Source organism: Eschrichtius robustus, chromosome 11, assembly GCF_028021215.1.
Source record: "Eschrichtius robustus isolate mEscRob2 chromosome 11, mEscRob2.pri, whole genome shotgun sequence".
Classification (NCBI taxonomy): domain Eukaryota; kingdom Metazoa; phylum Chordata; class Mammalia; order Artiodactyla; family Eschrichtiidae; genus Eschrichtius; species Eschrichtius robustus.
In genome coordinates, this window is record NC_090834.1 from 42,186,911 (window position 1) to 42,211,978 (window position 25,068).

At 42.1% G+C, this 25,068-nt stretch overlaps 1 protein-coding gene across 1 annotated transcript in view; it reads right to left on the reverse strand.

The window, feature by feature from the left end:
- PIWIL4 (piwi like RNA-mediated gene silencing 4) overlaps positions 1-22,379 on the reverse strand; it is a 40,477-nt gene extending 18,098 nt beyond the window's left edge. The window contains exons 1-8 of the mRNA XM_068555996.1: positions 22,293-22,379; positions 20,998-21,076; positions 18,472-18,603; positions 15,241-15,455; positions 10,703-10,824; positions 8,243-8,323; positions 5,970-6,167; positions 4,029-4,140 (exon numbers count right to left, since the gene is read on the reverse strand). Coding sequence (XP_068412097.1) covers positions 4,029-4,140; positions 5,970-6,167; positions 8,243-8,323; positions 10,703-10,824; positions 15,241-15,455; positions 18,472-18,603; positions 20,998-21,076; positions 22,293-22,379 — 1,026 coding nt within the window. The remainder of the gene's footprint in view (positions 1-4,028; positions 4,141-5,969; positions 6,168-8,242; positions 8,324-10,702; positions 10,825-15,240; positions 15,456-18,471; positions 18,604-20,997; positions 21,077-22,292) is intronic.
- Positions 22,380-25,068: the final 2,689 nt, after the last annotated feature.

Here is a 25,068-nt window from a genome sequence, read left to right on the forward strand (position 1 = left end):
GGAAGTTACTTACCTTTCCTCATCTATGACACGAGGAGAATGGTAGCTCAGAGGTGTCCCATGTCAACCACTAGCATGGTGTCTGGTTTATAATGAGTCCTCAACAATCATTAGTTCCTACCCCACCCCCTTTCCCTTTGTAAACTTGAATTTCAACATTCTCACCTTGCCACGAGTTCATTTACCTTCTAACGGCCAAGTTTCCAATGAACACTCATTCCCAGTATAATTCACTCAATACTGATGACAGAACAACTGGAATTATAATTTACCAACTGCCTGGGGACTATATGACGCTGACATCAATAATTATAATTAAGGAAGCCAGCAGTGAGTGCTTCTCTATTCAGTAAGGACTTTAAGTCATTAAAAACAATTCAGGAAACGTGATCATTGCAAAAATGCTATGGCTGAAAAGCTTGGAGAAGCCTTTGCAGAGAGTTTTTATACGTGATTTCATTAATTCACAACTCGTGCTTGCTATATTCCAGGAACAGCGGGGGATACGAAGATAAAAGAGGCACAGTTCCTACGTTTACATATAACTACATTATCTACAAAGCAAGGTAGACCAGTAGCACAAATAATATATGCTAAGCACTTATATTTTTCCTCATTTAGTCTTTTTTTAATAGATGTGTACTATGTTTTTTTTTTAATTGAAGTGTAGTTGATTTACAATGTTGTGTTAGTTTCTGGTGTACAGCAAAGTGATAGTTATACACACACACACACACACACACACACATGTATTCTCTTTCAGATTCTTTTCCATTATAGGTTGCTACAAGATATTGAGTATAGTTCCCTGTGCTATACAATAGGTCTTTGTTGTTTATCTATTTTATGTATAGTAGTGTGTATATGTTAATCCCAAACTCCTCATTTATCCCCCACCCTTTCTCCTTTGGTGACTGTAAATTTGTTTTCTATGTTTGTGAGTGTATTTCTGTTTGGTAAATTAATTCATTTCCTCCTTTAATCTTAACCACTATGAGTCAAATACTATCATCACCCCCTTCACTGATGAGGAAACAGCATCAGAAATTAAATAACTTTCCCAAGGTCCCATAACTGTACATTAGCACAGCCAGGATTCATCCCTTAAGACTTGGGAACCTCTGCTTGTTACACCACTCAGGACTGGGTCCCTCGCAAGGAGTAGGGAACAGGGTGGTAGTGAAAACAACTTATGGCTGGTAAATCAGGGAAGGCTTCGTGAAGGAGGTAGAATCCCAGAGAGAACCTTGAAGAAAACGTGGGAGTATTACAAGTTCCAGGAACAGCTCAAGCAAAACTGGGACATGTTCCAGGAAGAGGATATTCCATTTACCTGGAGCATGGCCAGGAATTCTACCCCCTAAGCTGTGTCATCAGCTGAACTTTACTCTCTCCCGTGCCCCAATTTTCTTAGCGTTTGAAAATATCTTTTCATGATAAGATAAAATAGAGAAATATAAAGGTCAATATCAAGATGTCTTCCACTTTGAAAGCTGACTGCACAATAATTTAGCATGCCTTTCCTAGGACAGAGAGGAGGACATTCTAGAAATCGGCACCATTTTTTTTCTTTTTCTCCCTAATTACAATGTATATGCAGTGAACCACAACTCATTACACAGGAAAGTGAGTGGGATTTTTATCATGATTCCCTTTTCAAAATGTCACGGGTCCTAAAATACATTAAAGAAAAATGAATTTAACTGTGCAGGAAAAAAAAACCCAAATGTTTAACAAACTTTGTGTTTGATAAACGAACACTTATGGAGCACATTTTCTGCACAAGATGCTTTGCCAAATGTCAAATGCCATCCGTGTTCTATAAGGAAGACGTGTTCTAGAAGCAATGTGGAATGTTCTACAAGTGCTCAGGGAAGAGAACAGCTAGCTCTTCTGTCAGTGTGACAGGGAGCAAAGTCAGAGAGGACTTCACTAACGAGATGACATTTGACCTTGAAGAGGAAAGGTACAGTGAGGCTTTATGCCAATGTCTCTTGAACATGAGCGAAGGCTGAGTGACAGCAAGTAGACTGCGGTGATGGCAGCATGGGGTGCATGGTGGGAGTGCCGTGGGAGATGAGGTCAAACTGTGTGATGCTACAGTTGAAGAAGGGAAGGCTATTACCCAGTGCTCACCACCTGCAGGAACCGGACTAAAAGCTCTGCGTGGACTATTCAGCGCTTACGCAACACCATGAAGGCAGGCAGATGACTCCCTTTAGAGACAACACTCCACGTTTCATGATTCGCCGAAGGTTACACAGCCAGTACTGGGACACCTTACTCCAGAGCTCACGCTCTTCACCACATTTCCGGGCAGCATTTCAGAAAGCTCTCTCTGGAGGCCATGAGGGTGATGGATCCCAGTGAAGAGAGGGCTGGGTCAAGGAGATCATAAAAGGGGACAGAAATCCCCCAGATGGAAATCTGTGAGAGGTTCTGCGCTAATGCAGTGGTTAACAGGGCTGAGGAAGGGACGGGGTCCAGGGAGAATTCAAGGATAACGGAGGCAGAACTCATCTTGGTGACAACTGAACGAGGAGGTGACGGTAAAGATGAGGAAGGATGCAAAATGTCTTTCTGAGAGGCAGAATTCCCAAGGAGAGAGGGGAGTGGGAAAGACAATGAATTCAGCTTGAATTATGTTAGTGTGAGATGCCTGCAGGATATTCATGCAAATACAGTCTGAAACGGAGATGAGGATATAATTTAGGAATGAGGGCAAGGCAAAAATACCGTATTTGAGCAATCTCAAAATATGAAGAGAAGATCCTCTGCAAGGGGACCATGGTGAGTAATAGCATTTAATGTCTGGGGGAAATGAAGAAGGAAGATGTCAAAAGAGGCTGAGAAAGAACACCTGAAACCTAGCAGAGAACCACCAGGGATGTGCGGAGGGGCCAAGGAAGAAGAGTTCAGCTCAGTGGGAGTGGTTACTAGTGTCCAAAGCCACCAAAAGCCCCTCCGAATAAGAACAGTAGCTGAATTTGACCTTGGAGAGCTATTTCCATAGCGGCAGAACCGGGTACCAGACTGCTGAGGCTTCAGGAAGGAAGAACTGAAGAGGCGCTTGGAGCTAGTTTAGAAAACCTTCTAAAGAAATGAGCTAAGGAGGAAAAAGAGATCGCTCTTCCGGAAGTTGTAGAAAGGTCAAGGCAGGGTTTTTGCTTTCTGTTTGTTTTTGTTTTTAAAACAGTGAGATTTCGGAGACTGAAATACGACTGCACGTTAAAGAGAAGGCACCTCTGAAAGGAACTGAAGTTGGATGGTGGGGATGCGGAAATTGTCATCACTGTGAATCAAGCTCCCAGAGTCAGCAGGAGATTCCATCAATAAATGTTTGAGTATCTACTAAATGCTAGCCCTGGGCATCCAGAAATCAAGAGCTCAGCGTTGAGGAGGGGAGTCAGACCATTCATGTCCTGCCTGTGACAGTTGGCTGCAGCTAAGTGCAGGGAGGGGACCCGGGGGAGAGCGTCCTAGGGCTCCCTTAAGAGTTGACTGCTGAGCTGAGTACTGAAGGGTGTTCGGTGACCAGCTGGCTATGAGTGGGCATCAAGGAAGAGGAAGCAACATGTGTGAAAATGCATGGGGGCGGGTAACTGACTCGAGGAACCATGAATGGTGGGCACAGCAGATCCCAAGAAGGAAACAGGGGATGGTAAGTGTTGAGGCTCAAGAGGCAGGGAGTGGCCAGATCATAAAGGACCTGGGGAATTCTGCCCAGGAGCTTAGATCTGACTTCTAAAGCAACAGAGAGCCATGGGGGTATTTTAAGCGGAGAAGTGACATTATCCGATATGCTTTGAAGGAGGTAACTCAGACTACAGGAAGGACCACAGGAGACAGGATGAGGGTCGGAGCCAATCCAGGAACGGTGGAGATGGAGGGGAAGGGACAGGTCAGAAAATTATGTCAGAGGCAGACTCAGCCTGACAGACTGGGGGACTTGTTGGATTGGAAAGGAACAGGGACCCTCCTCTGAGCTAAGCAGAAGGGAGATGAGGATGAAGGAAGACAAGTCCCACCTGCTTGTAGTAATCCACATAGGTGATCTCAGTGCCATCCCGCTTCTGGAAGGTGTGCGTGGGCTTCACTGACCAGTCAATGTCATCGATGCGATAGGTTTTGTTATTGTATCTGGTAAAGGCAAGAAATCTTTAAGTTCTTCTCCCAAATCCTACAAGGTAGGTAGTGCTCTTTCACTATACTTTTAATTCAAAGTATTATTCTCAAGAATTTCAGAAATTATGAAAGATAGTAACTCAAGAATAGCCACTTTAAAAAAAAAAAAAAGATCAGCTCTTATCTGAGAAGATCATTAATTAACTCTTCCGTTCACAAGAGGACCTCTACCGGTGGGAGAGTCATTAGACCACCACGTGCTTTTCTCACTGAGATACACTGCCACTTCAGGTAAATCATTCTTAAATGTTCAAAGGCTGAAGCATGGCTCAAAACTTTCCCATCAGCTTCTGGTGCCACTCAGATTTTTGGAACTCCCAACTAGTGTTTCTGATAAAAAGCACCCCAAGCAGGCTGATGGACCACCCAATTCTGGAAGCCTGCTTCATCTCCCATCTAGGGCTGGCCCTGGGCAAAACTGCAAAGCAGGTCGGCTAAGATCTTTCTAAGCTCTTTCTCTTCTTCATCAGGTACCATGCGGCCTGGAACATTCTCTCATGCCACTGCAGCCTTGGGACAGAAACCTCCTTGTCAGGTTTCTTCTGGGCTCTGGGTACCTTGCAAGGTGACTTTGAAATAGTGTGATAACTTAATCCATGAAGATCATTACAGGAGGATAAGGGGGCGGTGTGGAATTCAACCTGCACCACCTCTCTACTCTGTAACCTAGAAAAACAACTTCAAGTGGAAATGCCAAGCCAAACTAGGAGGAGACTAGTGGGTCCTCTAAAAGAAGTGTCCACGGACTACCAACAGCATAGGCGGGGCTTTCTGGTCCTCACGAAGTCACCTAACTGCCCATGGCTCATTCCGTTTAAATGTGCATTGATGACAAATGTATACACAGACAAACCTAGAGACTTGAAAGGTCTCAGCCTTAACGGCCTCATAATCTTATAGCAGAGGTGAGACACGGACCTGACGTTCTGTCCTGTTGTTACTGAATCAAACTTGGGTCTGCTCGCCCACACGCAGTAAAGCCAGTCTACTGACACATCGGGTTGTGGTGAAGGAAATATGCATCAGATACTGTTACTTGGGTACTTCAGAGAGGAGCTAAAAAAGAGGATATGGGGCAGAGGTCTGTCTGGGAAGGCCCCATAGGGTCCTGCTTGTTTACACTGTGATGTAATAAAATGAAATAAAATGGCTCTAAAGAGGTGGCCTACAAACACTGGACTTTGGGAATTGCCTGGCGGTCCAGTGGTTAGGACTCCGAGCCTGCATTGCCGAGGGCGCGGGTTCAAATCCCTGGTCAGGGAACTAAGATCCTACAAGCCGCGTGGTGTGGCCAAAACAAGAAAGAAAGAAAGAAAGAAAGAAAGAAAGAAAGAAAGAAAGAAAGAAAGAAAGAAAGAAAGAAAGAAAGAAAAAGCACTGGGTTTTGGGAGCAGCACAGGGGCGGGAACTGAATAATTCCAACTGAATGGACGGAAGGTGGAAGCTTCAGAAAAGCAGTAATGTTTGAGCTGGACTTTGTGGGAGCAGAAATCTAAAAGGCAGAAATAGGGGTGGGGGAACCAGGCAGAGGGGCTGGAGCAGCAAAATGCAGACCACTGGAGGTTAGGGGAGAGGGTACAGCAGGAGGTAAGGAAGGACCAGGTCAGACTGTGGACCACCAAGCACGCCCCTAGAGGAAGCCTGCACTCTAGACATTTGAGAACGCTCAGGTCTATAACAGGTGAGTGGACTGATCAGATCTGGGCTCAGGCCAGTGCCCTGTTCCCACGTGGCACACATAATGCATTCTCTAGAGAAAAGTCAATTTAAATGCAGGCTTTTACCTGGTAAGGACAATGAGCCCAATCAGCTGTTTCTCACACGTCTGGGTACAGCAGGACATGCCAGTTTTGTGGCAGAGATCCGTCATGAATTCTAGAACAGTCTCATTCCTGAGTATTTTATAACTCACGTCAGCACCAAACAGGAGCTTGCTTTCAAAATGTGACACAGAAATGGCAAACCCAGGCCAAAGGGACAATCTTCAAAAAAATAAATAAATAAAAAATGTTTAATAAATAAAAATTTTTTAAAAATGTTTTAAATGTTATATCAGGAAAACAATAAACATTTTAAAATGGCGACTTTACATTCCAATTCTCTAGATTTTATGAAACAGTTTTTCTTTAATCTGATTTCTTTCAGTGGCTGACTTAACACTTCAGTTATTTCCAGCTGGAGTGTCTTTAAACATATATTTAGGATAAAATACATTCCTGTAGAGCTGCATTCTTTGACCTTGATACTACTGACATTTGGACTGGATAATTCTTTGTCAGGGGCTGTCGTGTGCATTGCAGGATGTTTAGCAATACCCCTGGCCTCCACCCACTAGATGCCAGTATCAGCCCCCAAACTGTGACCACCAAAAATATCTCCAGACATTGCCAAAAGTCCCCTGGGGAGCAAAATCGCCTCTGGCTGAGAGTACAGCTGTAGGATTAAAATGTTTATGGGGGCATCCATCCCAGCATGAAAACATCTAGGTTCAGAAAAGCACACTGACTCAATGGTGAAGACAATGACTACAGTTAATAATGAGATTAAGAAATAATCTAAGTGATACCACGTACAGACATACAAGGGAAACTGTAGCAGTGGCTACATCCCCTTTGCACATTTATGAATATCATCGTCTGAAGTCTTGAATAAGAAAACGTTATGGAAATGGCATGAAAGAATAGACAAATATTTGTAAAAAATCATTTCAGTTTATATTTTGTGGACTTCATTCGCTGTGATACTCATGCCAGCTTTCAGGCCAATCATATGCACTAGGACCAGCTCTAGCTCAGCACAACACTGGGCCCACGAGGATTTCTAATCCAGGGGGAGAGATCAGTGACAGGGGTGAATGAATAGGATGCTTTAGACAGACCACTCTGACACACTGAATTAACATACAGAAACCCTGCCCTTTTCCTCTACCCGGCAGAAGCCAAACACCCTGCCTCCACTTTCTATCTTTTCTGTACAGATCTCCCTCAACTTAATGATGGGTTTTCATCTTGACAAACCCATCGTAAGTTGAAAATATCCTCAGTCGAAAATGCATTTGATACACCTAACCTACCGAACATCATAGCCTAGCCAACCTTAAACGTGCTCAGGACACTTACTTTAGCTGACAGTTGGGCAACATTATCAAACATAAAGCCTATTTTATCAGAAAGTGCTGAATATCTCGTGTCATTTATTGGATACTGTACTGAAAGTGGAACAGAGAATGACTGTGTGGGTCCAGCATGGTTGTAAGTGTGTCGGTCGTTTACCCTCGTCATCGGGTGGCTCCCTGGGAGCCGTGGCTGCCGCCGCCCGGCCTCACCAGCGAGTATCATCTCCACATCCGCTAGCCCGGGAAGAGGTCAAAGTTCACGATTTGAGGTATGGTTTCTACTGAATGTGCATGGCTTGCACATCACCATAAAGTCGAAATATTGTAAATCGAAATACTGTAAGGCAGGGACCATCCGAACTTCTCCGTTTGTTTCGTGTCTGTCTTTGGGTTACTGGCTGCCTCTGTCTTTGGCACAGCTACTTATTTTGGAGAGCTGAGTAACAACCAGTTCAAGACACAGCCGATCACATTCCCTGCAGCATCTACCTCCCAGTTTAGGGTAAAAATCCTGCAAGTGTTCCTAACAGTTCACTAGGGTAGCTTAGCCGGCGTGTGTGTCTGACATCTGCTTATCCAATAATTTCTAATCAACCACCCTGGCTGTGTTAACATTCTATCAGCAAGAAAACAGAGCCCCAGCTATGTGGTATAACGTAATAGAGCTTATTCTGCTCTCATTATGACTTGTCATACACAGAAAACTCAGTTTCTGAATTCCTTCTAGGATTTATGATAATGACCTAGCACACTAATGTAAGAAAACAGGCTGCTAGCTTCTGACATTCACCATTCTATAAAGAACTTGAAATTTTAAAAAATCCATTACTTTTCATACCACAGAATCTCTCCTAGGAGGCATAACGGTATAATATTGCATCATAAATTATGCTGTTCACATTATAACAATTTCAGAGTAACAGAAAACATAAATAAACCTACTTGTGCCGGGGAATTTCCACTGGCTCCGAAGGCTTATAGAAGTTCCGTCCAATTTGGTACATGGACAACTTTTTTAAGATCCTGCAAGTATATATTTTTAAAATCTGTTAAACAACCGTGGATAACAGTATACTTCCAAGTTTGTACGCATGCTGAAAGAAAAATAGTAGAAAAGTCCAGAACTCTTATTGTTATAATACTGGAAGGTTTAGCTGCTAAATATACATATGAGTGTATATACAAGAACTATCACTTCATATCTGGGAATGACACAACTGAAATTAGTTCTATCTTTCTGGGCTTAACTGCAATAAGTAGGTGGTCACTTTCCAGTTATGACTGTGATTGTAACATTCTGGTTGGTGGGGATGAGGTGAGAAAAGCCATGTCCACAGGCTCCTCTGGCCTCTTTCTTGAGATGAAGAGGCTGTTTCTCTTCTTTTTCTTTCTTTTTTATTTTTTGTAGAGTTAATTTACAATGTTGTGTTAGTTTCAGGTGTACAACAAAGTGATTCAATTATATCTATTCTTTTTCAGATTCTTTTCTATTATAGGTTATTACAAGATATTGAATACAGTTCCCTGTGCCGTACAGTAGGTCCTTGTTGTTTATTTTACATATAGTAGTGTGTATATGTTAATCCCAAACTCCTAATTTGTCTCTCCCCCCGCATCCCCTTTGGTAACCATAAATTTGTTTCCTATGTCTGTGGGTCTATTTGTTTTGTAAATAAGTTCATTTGTATCATTTTTTTTAGATTCCACATAAAAGCACTATCGTATGATAGTTGTCTCTCTCTGCCTGGCTTACTTCACTGAGTATGATCACCTCTAGGTCCATCCACATTGCCGCAGATGGCATTATTTCATTCTTTTTTATGGCTGAGTAGTACTCCATTGTATATATATACCACATCTTTATCCATTCATCTCTCGATGGACATTTAGGTTGCTTCCATGTCTTGGCTATTATAAATAGTGTGCTATGAACATTGGGGTGCGTGTCTCTTTTCGAATTAGAGTTTTCTCCATGTATATACCCAGGAGTAGGATTGCTGGGTCGTATGGTAGTTCTATTTTTAGTTTTTTAAGGAACCTCCATACTGTTCTCCATAGCGGCTGCACCAATTTACGTTCCCGGGGAGGCTGTTTCTCATGAGGCTATTCAGGCTTCCCAGTGCTACCAAATGACAAGGTTGCCTCTTCAGCAACTAATCCTGGTCACCTTTGAACGTGACACATCACTGATCTGAGGCTGCCCCACGCGTGGGGGAAACGGGAGAGTTTCAAGTCCGAAAACAGGGGTTCCAACTGCACGATTTTTGGCTATCCAATATCACCTGAGCCTCAGTCCCCTTATCTGTAAAGCGGGGATTTTAATCACACCTGCCTCGGGGCTCTCGAGTAAGGATCAAGGAAGCTCTAACACCACACAGAGAGCTTTGTCACTGCAAAGCACCTTCCAAACGTCAGCTGACTTAAAATAGTCCCCTCTCAGGGGGGCACATGCAAGACTGGCTGCTGAAGAGCATTTTACAGTGCTGAGCTGAGGCCCAGATATGATCTAAAGATGCTCGGCAAGATGTCTGACTAGAATTAGGAAAAAAATGTTATCTGTGTGATGAAAGTTCCTTTACGTGCCCTACTCAGCAAAATCCCAAACTCCCCTGTCCTCATCCTGTCCAGAGGCCACTGTGGAGTGAAGGGCTCAAATCTTAGGTTTTTAACACATCATCCTAGTGATCCACACCAATAGCAGGGAAAACGGTGGTTCTCAAGCTTTCGTGCTCCCACGTGTCATCTGGGAAGCTTGCTAAAAATGTGGATTTTCAGGCCCCACTCACGAAATTCTATTCACTAGGTCCAGTGAGGGGCTAGGGAATCTGCATTTTGTCGAGTCCCACCCAACATCCAAGATGACACGGAAGCAAGTGATCCTCAGGTCAGTTTGAAGAACACTGAAAAGCTTGGTGACAACCTTCCTTCGGCCCCCAGGGACACATGGGGAAGGAAAGGGGGCTGAGAGGCAAGTGAGAGCAGAAAGCAGATGGTGATGGCCTTTCACACCTAAAATAAACCAGCCAGGAGAAAAACCAATCCTTCAGTTTACTAACCCAGACACACGCCATCTTTTAAGTCTGGCGGTGGAGGCTGGGTTTGGGTACAGAAAAAGAAGAAAAGGGAAGAGGCACCTGCCCTGCGGCCACTGAGACATCACAACCCTTGAGTCCTTTGTCTCAACACAGATGATACTGGGTAGTAACAGAGGTGCCAGTTTGAGGCCATGATGGACTGCGGTGTGTATTACTGCACAAGTACAAGAAAGGTTATGGAAAATTTCCCTGAACATGACATTGCTGCTGGCACACTGCCTACAAAGTGGTTAATACTTTTAGTACCCAGGCTCTACGATGACAGGCATCCTTAGCCTAAATTAAATTCACATTTAAGGCACTTTACTTCTTGAAGATGATACTGAAGACCTGGATGCACACGGGAGAACTTGCCGGCAGCTCCCTCGTCAGACTGATAGTCATCTTTACAGTCTCGCCTCTTTGAGTTTCACTTGACAATTCCATGACCTGGAAAAAGAAGTACTTAAAATGCACTCTACGGATTATCCTCAAGTGCACAGAACGCGGATATGCTAGAGCCGTCACAACTTAATAGGCATTAACAAAAACAAAACTGCAGGTGTTAGTAATGTAATAATCTAATGATTACGTTTGGAAGGTTTTTTTGGCTGTATTTTGCTAATACCAGAAAAGCAACACATCTCTTTCCTCTCGAACTTCTTAATAGAGAATCAAAACCAGCCTCGGGGTTCAAAGATTCAATCCAAAGAGAATCCAGAGCAGCGGTTCTTGACCTTTTTGGGGAGTGGGGGTGGGAAGACAGGTCACAACCTACTTTGAGAGTCTGATAAAAGTTACAGACATTCTCCAAAGGAAATGTCACATATTTATATACAGCAACAATGTATATATATAATGTACCCATTTCCAGACGTTCATGGATGCCCAGAAGCCTGCCCATCCTCGGTTCATGGATTTCAGAGGGAAACCTCTCAAAAGTTCATTCAAAAAAACAGAGGAACAGAGAAGAAGAAAGCAAAGGATAGGGAACAGACGAGAGGGAAACGTAAATGTGGAAAGAGAGAGGAGAAAATGGTGAAAGTTTAAACAGACATGAAATCTGATTTTATTAACTTTTGAAAGGTCTAGAGAAATCCCTAGGGTCCTTATAATCTGGAACAACGTTCTAACAATTACAATGAATGCATGAATAGGTCTTTATACCAGATGCCTAACTAAATTTAAAGCTCTTCAGATCAGGGAGAGCTCAGTATAGATTTCTGCAATAAAAAACGACAAATCAGTCAGTAAAAATCTATGATCAAGGGTTTTGCAGAAGGGTAAGGAATTAGAAGAGGTCAGTTTATTAGCAGGCATTTATGTATTTTACCCCTACTTTCCATGGTGAAAGTGTAGTTTTAATGGCTTTTAGGTTGAACCAAGAATGTAGGGCAGGGATAGTTCACTTCAGGGAAACAAAGAGAAATGCGTCCTTTCACAGGGGATGAAATATTTCATTGAGGCGTTTCTTGCTTCAGATAAAACTGTACAGAAGTCAGAGGTGGAGAGCTGCAGGAAGAGCTTATCAACATCCAGAAGTCTAATGGGCAGGAGATGGGGGAGCGGCCCTCAGACTGCTGCCAGGATCTCAGGACAAAGGCGTAAGCCAACAAAGTATGTTGGGATGAGTGGCTGGCAGCAGCCGGTCCCCACTCAGAGCTGTATTCAGGAACCGCGTTCCTAACAGCCACCAAAGAGCAAAATCATCAGCATCCCCTGCACTTCCCCCACCAAACACCACTCCTCCTTGCTTCCTGCCTGTTGTGAATCCCACACCCTCACTCTCAGAGTGCGCTTTCACTTCCTCCTCTCCATCCACTTATCTAACGGGTTGGCAAGTCTTAGCCTTTCTACACCAGCAACTTCTCTACTCCATTTCAGCTGTTCCAATACCAATATCTACCACCGAGCCCAAGAGCACGTGACATGGAGTTGCACAGACCCTGGTTCTCTGCCTCTTGCAGCCTGTATGATGCGGAGCAAGTTACTGCAACTCTTTAAGACCTTTTCCCATCTCTAACGTGGGAGTGAGACCAGGATAACGAAGATTAAATGGGGTAATTCATGGATCTTATCCCTATCCTTTGCAGTGTTTCGTACCTTTGTTCAAGTTCTTTCGACAGCCTGCCCAGATTATTCCACTTTGTTCTGTCAGCCATTCAATAGGATGTGATCAGAGTCACTGAAATTTAACACAGCTCTATGGAAACTCTCTCTCAAAGGCTTCAGTGGTCCACGGAGGACAGTTCCTGTTCCTCAGCAGGACATTCAAAGTTCTCCCTACCTTTGGAGCCACAACTTGCAATCCTTCCCAGCTAAGCCTGAACAACCAGAAGTTTCTAAACTATGCCCTTCACTTCCTATCTTTGTGTCTTTGCTCCTTCTGGGCCTCCCCATCTCCCCCTTCATTAATTCAAATCCTGCCCAGGAGATAAATTAATGACCATTCCCACTGAAGTGTCCTGCTGGGAATAACCTTTCCTTTCATCAGCTCTTTTTGAAGACCTTGGGTAAGACACTTAACCTCTCTAAGGCTCCAGGGGTGATGAGAGGATTAAATGAGTTCATGCATACAAGTAGCCTTGGCAGAGTAAGTGCTCATCAAATGTAATCCAGTGGTAGGTGGGACATAAAATACAGATCTGCTCATCTCAAGAGAGCTGTGCTGGGGCTAATCCAGAGAACAACCAAGCAGAGCACCTAACACCTCGTAAATGTTCGATAAATGCTAGCACAACAAAACCACTAATTATTATTATGCCGCTTATGTCATTCTACCTTGCACTGCATTTATTTGTAAATAACTTCAGTACTAAATGGAAATGTTTTTGACAACAAGAACCTTGTTTTATTTATCCTGGTTTCCTCCAAGGTGCCAGCACCCTGCCTGGTACACCGTAGGTTCTTTACAAATGCAGAAGGAATGCATGAGAGTGGCAAATAGATGTGACCGGTGACAGAAACCCGGGCACTGTGGCCACAGATGCACAGATGGGGTCTGAAAGACAGTGGAAGGCCAGGAGGCAGCAGAACAGGACTTCTAGAACTGCACTATTTGGGGGTGCAATGAGTGAATCAGTGGAGGGGCTCTTTCCATGAAAATAAGCATCCTATAAAGTGTGTAGGGGATGGATGAGAGTCCAGGATTAAGCCTGACTCAGTATTAAGACCAGAAGAAAAAGGTGAGACTAGCAACCTTTGTTAGGACACGGTTTCTTTTTACTATCTCATTTTTACTGTCATTAGGTGGCAGGTCATATGTTGATAGGTAATAAGACAACACTCTTCTGTCTAAATCTAGTATCCCCTGTGTCTGGAAAATAGAAGCAACAGGTCTGATCTGTCACACCACGTTTTCACCATCTATTTACTCCCTGCCTCCTCATTAGACTCCATGCCCAACGATAAGAAGATGTGTGGCACATACTACACGCTCGCTTTGAATAAGAAATGAGTAATATTAACTTATTCCTAGCATCTGTAGAGTAAAATTCCTCCACGTTCATTAGGTAAAATTGAAGAACGCTGGACCATTCAAGGGGGCTATATGATTTTAATATATCCAAATTTCCAAACTGTTACTACAAATGTATTTAGAAGAACAAGATCTTTAATGATAGTAATACCCTTGAAATATATCATTTAAGTATGAGAGGCCATATCAGCATGCTATCAACATCTAGTCATAGGACAAAATATTGAGGGATCAGTAAGGACTCATGATGAATAAAAATGTTTCTAAATTTACAGATCCAGATTTTCCAAGTCCTTAAATTTAATCATATGGTATAATTTTTAAACTCCATATTCAGATGAAATAAACACTCAAGTAGCTCCTATAAATCTCACAGTCTCATAAAAGGAAAAAGATTCCAAGAGTGCTCAGAAATACACTTCTTGAGGAAATTAACAAAGATACACATGGAATCTAGAAATTTACATTTATGCTCTTGGTGTTCAAAATGCTGAACTAAAAAAAAAAAAGATTAAGCTTTCCAAGGGATAGAAGCGTCAAGTTTTAATCCAATACTCTGTTTTAATTTTTCATACAGAAACCAGTTCTTTCTCATAATTTTAATACTGCTTTAGAACAAAGCGTATGATAAAAACCTCAATACCAATATCTTGATTTTAGGGCTAAAAATGTGGAAGGCGTAAAAAAAAAAAAAAAAGAATAAAGGGCTATGAATCTTGCAATTGCCATATCCAGTGGTCATAACCATTAAAAAATATCCTTAAGATTGACATAAATAACTCCTATTTCATATGATGGAACAAGTCATGAAAGAAATGACAGTTTTTGAATCAGGATTGATGTAAAGTTCTTTGGACACGTGGACACAATGTGCAGGAGCAAAAAAATGTAGGGTAAATTTAAAGCTCTCAAGCCATAGGCTAAATGGTGTTTTTTAAACTTTTTTTTTGGCCGCACCCGTGCAGCATGTGGGATTCCCCAACCAGGGATCAAACCCGTGCCCCCTGCATTGGGAGCTTGGAGTCTTAACCATTGGACCACCAGGGAAGTCCCTGTTACTTAAACTCTTGCCTATTTTGGGAAAAGCTTAAAAGGATTCCTATTTTAAGGACACTTTGCCTTTAAAAAAGTAGTTGAAAAAGCAGTGTTTGTATTAACAGCTCTTCTTTTTTAAATGCCAGACCATCAGCTTCTTAATTAAGAAATCAATTCTGATGAGGTCTTAATTAAGAAGCCTTTTGCTCTCAGGCACGGGAATAGGAAAGAGAAGAGGAGTGAGTGATATCCTCATTCCAACTGTCATGGAAATCAGCTAACCTCTAAAATCTACATGAAGGAGTATAAATATACGCACACATGTGTGTATTAAAAAATTAACCGTACTATACCTTTTCTTCTAGCTTTTGGGAGAGAAAAAGGATGACACCATCAAATGCTTTGGCTTTGTTGGAAAGTTCCCTGCAACTATAAAGAAGAGCAGTTCTCAGCCTTCTAGATTCTATATCTGGACTGTATGTCACATGATACTGGTATAGCCGCCAGTCCTGGGGCAAGTCCAGATTAAAAAGATTTGTGACCAGTTTCACAGGTATTCCACTGGAACCTGAAGAAAACAAAAAACATGTTTTAACCAAAAAAAAAAAAAAAATCATGTCGTGTTCATATTAATCTCAGCATTCAAAAAAAATTTATTTGCATATGCATAATTGTTGCTAGAAAGCAAGGATTCTTGTTCAGTGACACAAGGTAAGCTCTAGTAACCAGCTGCCTGATAACCTTATGGAGCCCGGCAAGCAAAAGGATCCTGTGTAAGGCAGGCCTCGTAAGAACCTGAGGGCAGACACTGACATCCTTGTTTTGCGGAGAAAAGAAACATCTGAATTCAACTACCCTAGGACTCCTTCCAAAGCTTGCCTTCCAGCTGATTCTCAAATCGATCAAGTAAGCGTTTTGTAACCAAGCAGGACCCCATGGGGCCTCCCCCATTTCCTCTGCTTTAGCTCCTCTCTGAAGTACCTAGGTAATAGCATCTAGTGCACATTTCCTGAATTGTTTTAGATGCTAAAACCCCTACCAAATGGAAGAAATTAACTACTTGATGACCATTAGCTCCCTCCAGACCTACTGGCACCAAAGGATTGATAATGTTAACCCGTTACCTCACCATCAACCATCCAGAGAATTGTGCAGGAGATGATCACAGACCCTGGGGCGCCCCTCTTTCACTTTGCCTTTAAACGTGCTTTGCTGAAACCCTTGGGGAAGTTTGGGCTTCTTGAGCACTAGCTGTCCTAGACTCCTTGCACGGCGCCTCACAGTAAACCGCTGCACTTTCCTTCACCACAGCCCAATGTCAGTAGATTGGCTTTACTGAGCATGGGGGAAGGGACCCAAGTTTAGTTCGGTAACAGTTTCAGATGCGCTCTGGAATTATGGTGCTCTCAGATTATAAAGAAACTCTCCAGTTTTTATCACGAATACAACCCCCATCCCCTTGGAAATCCAGATAATCAAAAGTTCACCATACTTCGGAAAATTCTGAAATCACTTCATTCAGTGATTAGATGGTTCTGTAGGTCCCAGCGAAGGCTCCCCAGAGATAAGGGGGCGACTGGGGATGGAAGAAGAGATTTTACATCTTCCCTGTGTGAGAACAGACAGGGCTCTGGGCTTCTGTTTTTTTGCAGGCACAGGGAGGCCATGTGGGCTTCCAGGAATTCCATCCATCCCCTACAGAATTTTTATTCACCTCTTCAAAATCTACAGGACAAATTCAGAGATGGCCACGTTGTAGCTGGTCAGTGCCCAGGATGGCATAAACTCCATCCAGGACAGACTCTAGGAGGGCACAAAGGAAGTACTTCTCACCTCTCCTTGGAGGGAATCATCCAGTGTTCGTCTTATAGGAAAGAATTATCAAATAGTCACTATTTGCCTTTCTGGTGGAGGAAGTGGAAACGTGAGCCCTGAGGTGGTGAGGAAGAAAAAGTATCATGTATACCTTACGTAGTATTCCCTCAGTTTTGACCTGTGTGTCTACTGAGACATAATGCACAACCTAAAAGGTATGAGTTATGTTTTAGTCAGCGGACAAAACTGAGGGCTTAAGCCCAGGACACAGCATCTCAGTTCTGAGGGACCGCTCGGAAGAGGTAAGGCAAGAGCCAGGATATAGAGGAGTTTTTGCAACAAAGACCAGGTAGTAGGAACGTCACAAGATTACTTTTAATTAAGGAAAACCATATGTCTCGGGTTAATGAATTGAGCGCTTTTCTATGTTCGGGAAGATGCAAAAGTCAGGGCTCACTGAAATCATTCCTTTGATATGCACCTCAGCCATCTGGGGCCAGTATCCTGTTCTTTCCCACCCTGAGTCTCCTTAGGGTGCATCATTGGACGGTGGCTGCAGTGACTGAAGACTTGGCAGCCGGCGCCCCGTTTGTCTCCATCCTGAGTTCCCTCAGGGCTCACCGTGGGAGCGGCTGCAGTGGCTTCACGGCTGCAACATCTTTTGCGTACTGATATGGCGGGCCATATTTTTTTCATTGATGTGTAGATATCCAGTAGGAACAAGGAATCTTTGTGCTATTTTAATTAAAGAAAAGGGTTTTTTTTTTTGTTGTTCTCCCAGAGGACATGGCAACATATTTTAGCTGCTCATATTAATGGACAAAGAGAAGTCATCTAGAATATCAGAGCTGGCAATACCCTTTAAGACCACTTACACCAGTGTGTTCAAACTGTAATCATGACCCATTAGTGCTGCAGTTATGAAAGTAAGTGAGGTGAACCATCATGTTTCATAGAAAAACTAGAATACAATAGAATGGATCGGAGTACCCTGCCCATAGGAAGGGCAAGCATTGTTTCATGAAACTTTGTTTCAGTTGTGTTTGTGTAGTGTGTGCATGCTGGAGAACAATTTATGTACTTATTTTTGCTGCATGGTTTGAAAGAGTTTGAAAAAGACTGATCTGCATCAGTGAGTCTTAACTTTTAGAGGGAGTTACAAAGCCTTTTGAGAATCCTATGAAAACAACAGGCCTGCTTTTCCTGAAAATACACATGCAATCCTAGGTGCAATTTCAGGGGTAAGCCCAGAATCTGCGTAAAGAATTCCCCAAATAGGCTACATTTTTCTTTTTAGACCTGAAGTCCAGAAAGGTTATTACCCATATAGGAAAAAGGTTGGGAAAGAGACAAAGCATCTTTGCTGACCCCTACCTCAGGTGTAAGGAGAAAAGGTTTTCAACAAGTGAAATGTAGTTTTGGAGAAAATGTTACTCTTCCTATTAATGAAAGAGAGAATTAAGGCTAAAACAACTAGTGTCTAGATAATGCTTGAATATAGCAGATGTTCAATACATATCTTTTAAGTCGATATATGAACTTGTTTATTTTATTAAATTTAAATTAAAATTTCTTAAGCAAAATTTGGTAACATTAAAAAATAAAGTAAGAAATTCTCTGGCAGTCCAGTGGTTAGGACTCCGTGCTTCCACTGCAGGGGCTCTGGGTTCAATCCCTGGTCGGGAAACTAAGATCCCACAAGCAGCATGGCATGGCCAAAAAAATAAATAAATAAAAATTTAAAAGTAAGTAACATGAAGACTGGGTACCTCTTTTGCAATCTCTCACATGGGCCAATTTCTCTCTGGTACAGATACTCAAATCCATCATCTCTCGTCTGATTTTCCCAACTCTTTCCTTGACGGTACATCCAGCATCACCAGAAGATAGACCACCCTCATCTAAAATATGAAGAGAACACCAAAATGTTATATATTATTAATATTATATACATCAATAACATTTCATGCTAGTGATATCATTTACAACTATCATATCAAAAATGCATCTAGGGCGCCCTGGTGGCGCAGTGGTTGAGAATCTGCCTGCCAATGCAGGCGACACGGGTTCGAGCCCTGGTCTGGGAAGATCCCACATGCCGCGGAGCAACTAGGCCCGTGAGCCACAACTACTGAGCCTGCGTGTCTGGAGCCTGTGCCCCGCAACAAGAGAGGCCGCGACAGTGAAAGGCCCGCGCAGCGCGATGAAGAGTGGCCCCCGCTTGCCACAACTAGGGAAAGCCCTCACATAGAAATGAAGACCCAACACAGCCAAAAAATAAAATAAAATAAATAAATAAATAAATAAATAAGTCAGGAGCTCTTTAAAAAAAAAAAAAAAAATGCATCTAGAGGGAATTCCCTGGCAGTCCAGTGGTTTAGGACTCCGAGCTCTCACTGTCAAGGGCACCAGGTTCAATGCCTGGTCAGGGAACTAAGATCCCGCATGCTGCTCAGCACAGCCGGGAAAAAAGATGCATCTAGAACCAAAGCTCAGATTTTTGTGGCTTTTAATAAAACTGGCCTACATTGCTGAAAACAGTCATGACTATACAGAAGTCTGCAGCCTGAAAATTGAAAACTGTGAAGGAAGCATGGCATGTTTTGTTAGAAATAACAGACTCTGAGTTAGTCCTACCTCATAACATTTGGGGCTGACCTGATTCTCCTCTTGGCTAAGGAGAAAGCTCTATCTCCCTATATCCCACTCCACACCCATTTATGGAGGGCTGGTCTCCCTCCTGTAGCTCTTGTGTAACACCCAAAGAATTAGACTAAGATTGGCCACATCAACTTCTGTACAGATTGAAGCTGAACCTTTCCCCTTTCTCAATCACAAGAAGAGAAATGCCCATACGCTGCCATTAGTGTTTATGCTAGATCATTCCCCTGAGAATGAAAGTCAGCACGTCACCTTGGGACGTGTCACTTACTGTTAGGTTCTAGAAAATGGGAAATTAAAATCTGTTTCCCGATGAATATTTTCTTTTTTAAATGAGTACAAAAAGATGCTAATTTTTTTTGTATACAACTTCGGCACTTTGAAATGTGAAAATATAAATTTTATATTACAGAATTATTACTACAAAGTAATGTGACTAATAGTATGACAAACCTCTAGGACACTGACTTGGCCACTGTCCTTTGATACAGTCACTGTATGCAACTACCCCAAATGGCGCTGCCCACTTGCCCAAAACTGCTGCCCATACCCTTCTCAGTGGAGTTGGAGTCTCCCAGGAAAATCACAAAATTTATTTAATTTTTAAAAAATTCAATTATTCTCACTAGATTATCTGTATCATTTACCGCTCTTGGTTTCAAAAGATGTTTGGTGGTTTCTAAAAATTCAATCTGCCATAGAACGGTAGTTCCCAGAGTCTGGGGGGGGAGGGGCAAATGAGGAGTTACTGTTTAATGGGTACAGAGTTTCAGTTTTGTAAGATGAAAAACTGTTCTAGAGACAGATGGTGGTGATGGTTGCACAACAATGTGAATGTCCTCAATGCCACTGGACTGTACACTTAAACACTGTTAAAATGGTCAACTTTATACTATACCTATTTTACCACAATTTTTAAAAATAAAAAAAAATCAGTCTACCCTCAAAGGATAAAGAGTTTCCATCACTTGCTAGTCACAAGAAGGCACAGAAGATGTGAAGGAAATTCCCAAAGAAATGTTGGAATAACACTTGAATGGTGGCAGTAGGGCTGGAATTACGGGACAATACATTTCTACTGTTTAAGCCACCCAGTCTGTGGTACTTTGTCACGGCAGCCCTAGCAAATTAGTGCATTGGGCATGCCAACTTATACTGTGTGGCAGGGGCTACTTGGACTAGCACGTTGACAAGTATCTGGAGGCCAAACCTGGATTTGCAGGGAAGAGAGCCACCATCAAATGGTGAGGTCTACCGTGAGTGGGGAAGGAAGAAGAGAGAAGGGGCAACAGGCACGCGAGGTTACTACCAGCCCTGCAAGGCAATGGTATTGGCATTTATATGGCATAAAGAATTTAAAAATACGTTTTCAAAATTATTCAGTAAACAGACAGAATCAGAAAAACTGGTTTCCTAGTATCTGGGGTTTCCCAGCTGCTAAGCACCATCAGGAAATTCAGTGGCAGAGTCTGTGTTTGGAAGTCCCAAAGAAACACAACAAACACAGGGGGATCCTTCCGAAAAGGAAGACAAGATGCTCAAGAAGTGAGTCTGCTGCTGAAAGGCTTAGTAGAGTCACTCCTATTCCATTCAGATGGGACGGAAGTGGATGGAACAGACAGAGCTGCACGTACATTTCTGTGAAATCCTGCTTGTTCCCACGTGGTCACTGCTCGAAGATGCTTCACTGTCACTAAGAGCAACAGACAGAGGCTAAAACGGGCAAAAAAATGTTTGGTCAGATTTAAGATGTTAAGTCATAAACTAAAACTTTATCACAAGATGAGAATGGTATCACGTCCTATGTCATTAGATTACCACGAGCTAGGAAAAGAAAACGTTGGCAGGTAAGATGCTTGAGAGAGGAGAAAAGATTGCCCATTTCAGAAAAAAGATAAGGACAAGCTCCGGTTTTCCCCATTCATCAGTCTTTGATTTCAGTGCCAACTGTGAGCCAGGTACAGCCCTTAGCCCCTGGAGGTGGAAAGAGGCAGAGGTGTGATCCTTGCACCCGAGGAGCTCATCAGATGGAAGGTGGTACAGGTGATCGCAGACTTCATGCTTCTGTAGCCTTCAGACATGGGGCCTCTGATGTGAACATATTTGTAGCAAGAAAATAAACTGAGCCCAGAGGATCTGGGCCACCAGCTCAGATGACGACTCTCCTGAATAAACTGGTCCAAAGGTTCACAAAACAGGTGAAGGGAACCATTCATATTTTCTCTTCAGGGTAATTACTTCTCTGTTCAAGAAGGTATAGATCAGCCTGCTAAAAAAAAATGGGTGATACCAAGAGAAGACCTCTCTATGCGAGTAAAGGCGTAATGACCACAGACTACTCACTTGCACACTTCTGGTCTAAGATATTGCTCCAAATACTGGGTTTTTACTAAGTATTGCTCCAAATACTAAATGTAGTTGTAACATCACTCAAAAATTGCTGGTTTGCCACTCAGTTCAACCTAGTTGCCTGAGTCTAATAAGGAGCCCTATGCACGGCGGTTGCTCAAGGAACAGTGGTTGATCCTAAACTTCATTTGTGTCTGAGACTATTTCTTTTTATATATAAATTAGCGAGACAGATCATATTAGATTATATACCACGTAATGGTACCTTTGAAGGGACAGCCATTTTCACGAGACTTACAAACAAATGAAGTAATTAAAACTTAATGATACACCTGCCTCCCATTTTCAGCCCTTTTCACTGACCAAAATATCTATATTAATATCTTACTCAGATAAGCTCCCCAACAGGGGAAAAAAAAAAAAAAGTGAGAAACCCTGGAAGGACTCAAAGTTGAAAGAGAAGATAAGCCACTACTTCGTAGCAGAGAGGAAGAGATATCTGCCAAGGAAGGCGGGGTCCACGAAGGAAACAGAGGTAGGAGTGAGCGAGACGATGCCAGCTGCTAAGCTTTCTACCCACCGACGGCGAGGCCTGCATGCGCCCCACCTCCGCGGCGCTGGGGCTGCGGGCCATGCCTCGCGCCCTCACGCGGGCCCGGCCGCTCATGTTCCAGATGCGCCCAGAGTGACTTCAAAAGCAGCCAAGTCTTAACAAGGGTATTTTGTCACCGGTACTCAGATGACAAGGCTGCGACGGAAGCGGTGGAGGTAGTGGAGCTCCGGCTCCGGGGCTGGATTCGCAGCCGAGGCTCACGAGTGGGTGGAGCCGCGCGCACAGCCCACCGGCGTCCCGTGGTAGGGGCGGGGCGGGGCGAGCACGTGGGTGGGAGGCGGTCGGGCACTGCGCCAGACTTCTCTTTTCATCCACACCCCCTGCCATATTTGGCATTATCCAGCTTTCCAGTTTTTGCCCATCATATGTGTATATAAGGTTCCATCACACTGTTACCTTTGGTCTGTATTATCTGCTCACTTCTACTCCTGGCTTCTAGATGTCTTTGAATATGTCATGTAAATGTTGTTTCTGGGAAATATCTGACTCACCTACTGGGGGATTGGGAGAATTTATTTTTAAATGTGCATGAATGCCAAAGAAAACACAAAAGGGTAACCATCTCTTCATATATGTGATAGCTGTGGAGTTTTTGTTGTTGTTGTTGTTGGTCTGTGAATTGTCTGTTTATATCCGTTGCTCTTTTAAGTTGGATTTCTCACGTTTTTCTTGTGATTTGGAAGAATTTTTTTTCTTAACAGCAAATATCTACCCCCGATTTACCAATTATTAATTTTAACTTTGAAGTTCTTTATCTAATCAAAAGTCTTAAGGAGTCACATCTACTAATTTTTAATTTTATGGTTTATGCTTTTTGGGGTTTTCTTGAAAGAAAATTTTCCCTGCCCTAAATTTACAAGGATGTATATGACATTTTCTTTTATTAACTTTATAAGTTTACTGTTCACATTAGCTATCTTGTATCCGTCGAGTTTATTTATATTTATATACATATATAGTCATATGATATGTAGGATGTGAGGTAGGGATCTAACTTTATCTCCCTATAGTGAGCCATTTTCCCCTAATGTCATCTATTAAAATTTATGTGTTTGTGGACCCACAACCAGCAAATAACAAATTCTCATATATACCTAGATCTAATTTTGTGCTTTCTATTTCTATTCTACTTATCTATATCTGCCCTGTGCCAGTACTTTACCACTTGTAATTGCTATTTCTTTATATTACTCCTAAAATCTGGTGGGGCAAGTCTTTATTCTTTGAGTTTTTCAATTCATTTATTTTTTGCAAACTTTATTCTTCCATATAAATTTTAAAATAAGTTTGTCAAATTTCTTTAAAACTCCCATTTAATTTCTAATCGGCATTGTATGGAATATATAGTTTGGGAAGAACTGCCCCTCTTACAGTGTTATAGTTCTTCATTTATTCAAGTTTCTCTTTATATCCTTTAATAGAGTTTAATTTTTTCATAAAAGTCTTGTGTATTGTTTAATTGATGGAAATGTATAGTTTTATTAGTATTTTGAAGTATATCTTGCTTTCATTATATTTTCTAATTGGTTATTATTAATATAGATACATGATATTGATTTTTGTTAAGTTGATATTTTTTATCAAATTTGCTGAACTCCTTAGTTCATATAGCTTGTCCTTTGATTTCATTGAGTTTGCATGTAGATGATTATATCATCTACAAATAATAGTAATTTTATCTCATCCCTTCTTATTATTATTCTTGTCTTATCATGTTGGTCAAGTTTTCCTGTACAATGTTGAAAGTGACTGTGATAGCTGATATTCTTGAGTCACTTAAGTGACTCACCCAAGGTACTACAGTTTGTGTGGCAGAGCTGGGATTCCAACTTTGGTCTATCTACCTTAAAGCCCACATCATATCCCCTCATCTCTTATTCATCTCCCTCCAAAAAGGTGATCTGCCTGACTTTAGATACAGCCCGTACTATAGAAAAAAGCCCCAGTCCTAAAATGCCATGCTCTTCTTTCTATTTATTTCCCATCAGAATACTCTTTTATTCAGTTGTCTTGGGAAATCATTATCGCTGAGGGCTGGCAAGTGCAAGAGGTATGATGGCCTTGGACAGAGATGGCCAGTCTTAGACTTGGCTCAGTGAAGCCACTCTAATGAATAACACATTTCTTTGAAAACGAATGAGTCTGACAGTTCTGAATGATCAAAAACTGCATGTTAAAAAGTAGGGCAGGTGGAAAATAGAATCTGGACAAGGAATCTACTTTTGAAAATCTGTGCTTTGTTTCTGAATATAAAAATAGTCTTTACCTCACGTTTTCCAAATTGACCACCTCCTGGTAAATTTGACTTGTATTGATGTGAGAACACTAAGAGTGATGAGAAATGCTGAGAACACATGCAGGCAACTTCAAACAGTCAAATCCTTTCAATTTTCCAAATACTAACTCCTGAAACATAAATATCAATTATTTCCAATCATTACCTGCATTTTCAACTCCCTGTTATAATTACTATATGTGACATAAAAATCATTCACACTGTGCCCTCCACATATGATTTTTAAAGGCACTTATGTATTCCCTGTAATAGGGAATGTACGGCATGGTTACAAGCATACATGGGCTTTAGGGTCAGACAGATTAGAATTTACATCCCAACTCCATCGCCTACTAGCTTTCTGACTCAAGAAAATGTATTTAATTTCATTTAGCCTCAGTTTCTTCAACTGTAAAATGGGGATAAAGTTATGCCAGGATTTCTCAACCTTGGCACTATTCACATTTT